Raw genomic sequence first — 5140 nt, forward strand, 5'->3', positions numbered from 1 at the left:
AGAGAGAGAGAGAGAGAGAGAGAGAGAGAGAGAGAGAGAGAGAGATTTAGCACTCACCAGATGCCAGGCACTCACTATACTAAGATACAAATACAAGAAATCGAGATAGTCCCCCAAAGAACTTACATTCTAATAAGAGAAGACAACACATGAAAGGCAGATGGAAAGGAAAAGTGGTATGTATAGAGGCATGGTTTGGAGGTGGCCAGAAAGTAAGATGGAGGCCTAGATCCCAGCAAGATAATCTCAAAGCTTGCCTATCAGAGCCCAGAGTGATTTCAGGGGGGGAAATCCAAGGTCCTGGTAGCAAGGGAGGTATAGATGATGGCCCCAGTGGAGATGGCATTCTTCGGAGATGTTAAGAATCTAATACTGCCCCCCAAAAAGGTTATTTTCAATCATAAACAAAAGAAAACCTGGTAACAAGTTCCCTGAGGGCATCAGAGTAGAATCTGGAAGCTGTTCATCATGAGGGATGTATTTTTCTTGGTGCCTTGCTCAATTTATGCACTCCTAAGAGGCTATATTCAGCACCAGAAAGGAAATATAAACCTGTGGGTTTGAACTTTGGTCTTTAATCTACAAAGATTCTCATGTCCTATGAAGCTACACACCCTGTCTTTCTCAAAAGTGAGCATTGGTTATGTTATCTCTGAGGAAAAGAGCAAATACTTCATGATGTGACTCATTGGGTGGAGGCACAAAAAAAAGAAAGATCAGTCTTATAAAGATGATATTAGGAACCCAACAGTAAGACTACAAGATCTCATCTTATTTTATTCAGGTCCTCAAGTGCCCCCAAGTAAAATTAAAATGTAGTTTTTAAAATATTAAAAATAAATAAATGTATATATAGTATACATTTAAAAATAAATAAAATTATTTAAAACATAAAAATATAATAGAACATAAATAGTATTAATGCATGTTTGTCTACATCAATATGTCACCTGCAGGGATCCTTTTGTACCAGTTTAGGGGCCCCATTTTCTATGTGAGTTTGACACCACTGTTCTAGCCTTTCAAAGCCTCTGTGAATCCTGACTCTATTATTCAGAATTGTACCCATCCCTCCTTGCTATATGTCATCCACAAATTTGATAAGTATCCTACCTATCACTCTACCTAAATCAAGGACAATAAGATGTTAAATAGCACAGGACAAATCAAGGTTTTGGAGATACTCCCTGAAGACATCATTCCACATTGACTTGCAATTAATGGTGATATTGTGAGTCCAGCCAATAAGTCAGGACTGTATCCACCCAATTGTCCTCTGATCTCATCCATAACTCTTCATCTTAATCATAAGACTAGAGTGAGAGATTTTATCAGGTGCTTTGCTAAAATATGTCAGCTACATTTAAAATATTCGCCTGGCCTATCAGTTTAATAACCTGTGAAAAATGAAAATCAGTTTAGTCTGGCAAGATCTAATCTTTTTTGTAATTAATCTATTTTAATAAAATAAATACACAGTAAGAAAAGAAAAAAGCATTACCATGCCTCTTGAGAGGATTCAAAATATATAGCAATAAATTTCAATTTCAAGAAAACCTATATAATAAATACTATACATTGTGTTCAGAGCTGTCCATCTTTACTTCCTTATGAATTGTCTTTTTTTCTCTGCTGTTGTAGCAGCAAGCACCCCAAGCGTCCTCAGGGTTTGCAGCTACCACAGGTTCTTGGATCTGCTTTGTTAAAGGAAAGCAACTCAAAATGGGTTAACAAGCTTACTTTAATCAGTCAAACATATATCGTTTACCTTGTTCAGGAGAAAAGGTCAGCACCCTGAACCTCAAAGTATACAGGCATAATTATCAAGACAGAAACATCAAGTAGACAGATTTCCAAACTGTCCAACCATTACATCCATACCCAGTCAACATCTGGGTTTCCACATTCTGGGTTTTTCAAAGCCGGGGGACTCTCAACAACGGCTTCCCAGAATTCAGATCAAATCACAGAACACTTCTCAAAGTGAGTCCCAAAACAAAGCTACACATCAGGGCTTATATAGCCTTCTCCTGGCTCAGAGAATATTATTGACTCACTGGCCAATCAAGAAGTATCTATTGAAAAACAAGCATCCCACCCCAGTCTCCAGGTGCACATTAGCCTAGGGGCAGGGAAGATCTTTAAAATTTACATTCTTATTACAGCTGTGCACTCTTTACTTTGTTCTTTTTCCCCCCCTTCCTCTCCCTCTCAAAGAAGAATACAACTAAGCATGGAGATACAGATACAGATATGTATGCATATGTATATACATATATATGGCAAACATAAAAGAAGATAACATACATACACAAAAACACACAAACATACACATACATACATATACTTAAATATCTATAATCATACTCATATATAGATTTATACATTCATATGCATCTATGTAAGACTGTATTATACTTGTTTGTCCTCTGTTTCTCTGAGGGTGGATGATAGCTTTCTTCATAAGTCCAAGGCTTTCCCTATTTTTCTAAGTCCACCAACTCACCATTTCCACACCACAGCAATATTCCAAACTTATACTGTCTAGTTTTCCATACCCAATGCTTCACAAGCAGAAAGCAAAGTTTTCTACATGAATATTGAGAAAGATCATGACTATTACTTGATTGAGATTGCTGTTGAGTATGGAAAAAAGAGATAGTGAACCAATCACAACAAGCCTATCAAGAAGCATTTGAAATTAAGAAAAAGGTGATGCAGCCAACTTATCCATTAAATATGGGTCTGGCCCCGAACTTCTCCATGTTTTATTATAAGATCCTGAACTCTCCAGGAAAAAGCTTGTTCCCTCGGAAACAAAACATTATTGTCAAAGTCATTTTGAAAGTGGTATGATGAGTGAAGAATCATACAAGAACAATACACTAATAATGCAAAAACTGAATGAGAATGTGGGATTATGGACATCAGTACAATGCCAGTAAAAGTCACTGTGCATCAAACACAGCAGTAAAACAAAAAGGATGTATGTAAAAGGATGTCACTTTGGACCCATTTAACTTTTTTGCTTCTGTGATTTTTTTTATACTTACCAAATAGATACAGCTAGCAGAAATAACTTGAGACAATGGCTAACTTTGTTTAATGTCTTACAAAATTTCAATGAACTGAGCATAATTGTTATGAACATGTATATTAAATTAATAATGAAGTGGAATAAAATATTATGAATGAAAGATACAGAATAAGATATACTCTTCTAGAGTAGAAGATGAAAAGAATGTGACTGGATAAAGGGAAGTCTGTTGATAATAGAACAAGGATTCCAGAGATAGCTTTTCAGCTCATTGCTTGCATGGGAGAATTTTAATGGATTCCATTCTACCATGGAAATGACAGGCAGGAGAGAATGGGAACTCTAGAGGGGTGGAGTTAACATGAATAGGGATGAGAAAATAAGGAATAGCAGCTGGCAAAGTATATTTTTGCTTCAGTAGACAGGGACTGGGAATTAAAGGGATTAGAAGAGGATTAGGTAGGAATTTGCTAGCCATGGAATGGGGCCAGTACCAGTTGAGCGGGACTCCCACCTTTCAGAATCGCAGGATAGAAGAACAACTAGTTTGTTCTCTGTACAAAAACCAAGGAAGAAGAAATGAGCCAGAAGGTAAATTGGCTTGGGCATCTAGGTTGGTAAATAACCACTGATTGGATCTTCAGGAACATGAGTTCCCACTTGGTGCTTGTTCTCTTGCCTCATCTCAATATGACAAGGGCTGATGAATGCCCAGAAAATAGCTCAAGCAGGGGTGCATATATTTGGCTCCAGGTTGGTTCTGGTATCTGAGACACTGATCCTCAGTGATGTTGCTATCATAGGGCCTAGTCTCTGATGGCTCAATGATAACACAAGACAGACATGTCTGGTTTTCTGCACAGATGTTTCAGTAAAGCAGATAATGTTTCTTGATGTGGTAGTAGACTTCAGAGCAAGAAGGCATTCACATAGTTTCTGAAAGAGGCCAGAATCAAAATCTCACCTTCATGGGTTCAGTGATGACAAGGAAAGTTGAATCTGGGTTGAGGACATAGTTGTAAGTAGTAATCCCCACCTATCTGGGGGCCCAGTCATGATGGTTAACTGAGGCACTGTTGTTTTCTCAGGCCATAATGACAATCTGTCCTACACATGGTGGGTCTCCTGCCACCTACTTAGCTTCCAAGGACAAAGTACTTGGTAGTAACAGAAGACTGAGCCATGGCATGTTCTTAGGAGGTCCAATAGCACTAGGTGAAGCCAACACATGTAGCAGTAGGTTCCAGATCAGAAGGTTTTTGGTTAAGGAGTGTTCTGTACCCAATCTCTGAAAGGGGCAGAGATAGACCTGTGCTAGACACTTGGGGAGATACAAAGATTTAAAAAGCCCTGGTCTTCCCCTTAGGAAGTTTAGAATCTAGTCTATCTGATGAAAGCCTACTCTCAGATGTCACTTTGGAAGGGATCTGATCAATTCATTTGCTTTAACAATTCATTTTGTTATTGATAGGGGGGTGGTAATTTGATGTGCACCAACTTAATGGGACAGAATATAACCCAAAAGAATATAGTTCCCTCAGTAGAATCCCAGGCACCAGTAGCAGCTCTACAAGAGAAATCACTTTGGAGTCAAAGAAATCCCTCCAATCCTATCCCATAGATCACCATCTATTCTATGACTTTGAGGTATCTCCCTTTCTCAGATTAAGGATTTCATTGCCAAGTCTCTGTCCCTGTTCTCCAAAGGTTCCGTATCTGAAATCCTGAGGAATTACATCTTATTTAAGCTTGTGTATCATTGGCATAAAATGGAAAACATGCAGAGGTATAATAGAGGGTTTTGTGATTGTTCTTACAGGTAAAACAGTCATATCATTTGGAAACAGTGGAGGTCTCTTTGACCATCATAGCCTTAGGTAAGTAAAATATTTGTGAACTGGGGAGGGATGGAGGGAGGGAGGGAGAGAAAGAGAGACAGACAGACAGACAGACAGACAGACAGAGAGAGACAGAGAGAGAGGGAGGGAGGGAGAGAGAGAGAAGAGAAGAGAAGAGAAGAGAAGAGAAGAGAAGAGAAGAGAAGAGAAGAGAAGAGAAGAGAAGAGAAGAGAAGAGAAGAGAAGAGAAGAGAAGAGAAGAGAA

General features: G+C 38.6%; 1 protein-coding gene across 2 annotated transcripts in view; it reads left to right on the forward strand.

Moving 5' to 3' along the window:
* Positions 1 to 5140, forward strand: part of LAMP3 (lysosomal associated membrane protein 3) — a 28722-nt gene that overhangs the window by 12498 nt on the left and 11084 nt on the right. For both annotated transcript variants that reach the window (XM_069104788.1, XM_069104789.1), the window contains exon 4: positions 4857 to 4914. In XM_069104788.1, coding sequence (XP_068960889.1) covers positions 4857 to 4914 — 58 coding nt within the window. The remainder of the gene's footprint in view (positions 1 to 4856; positions 4915 to 5140) is intronic.

This window comes from Petaurus breviceps, unplaced genomic scaffold (assembly GCF_028583685.1).
Source record: "Petaurus breviceps papuanus isolate PSGF00001 unplaced genomic scaffold, PetGlider_PUasm1.0 688, whole genome shotgun sequence".
Classification (NCBI taxonomy): Eukaryota; Metazoa; Chordata; class Mammalia; order Diprotodontia; family Petauridae; genus Petaurus; species Petaurus breviceps.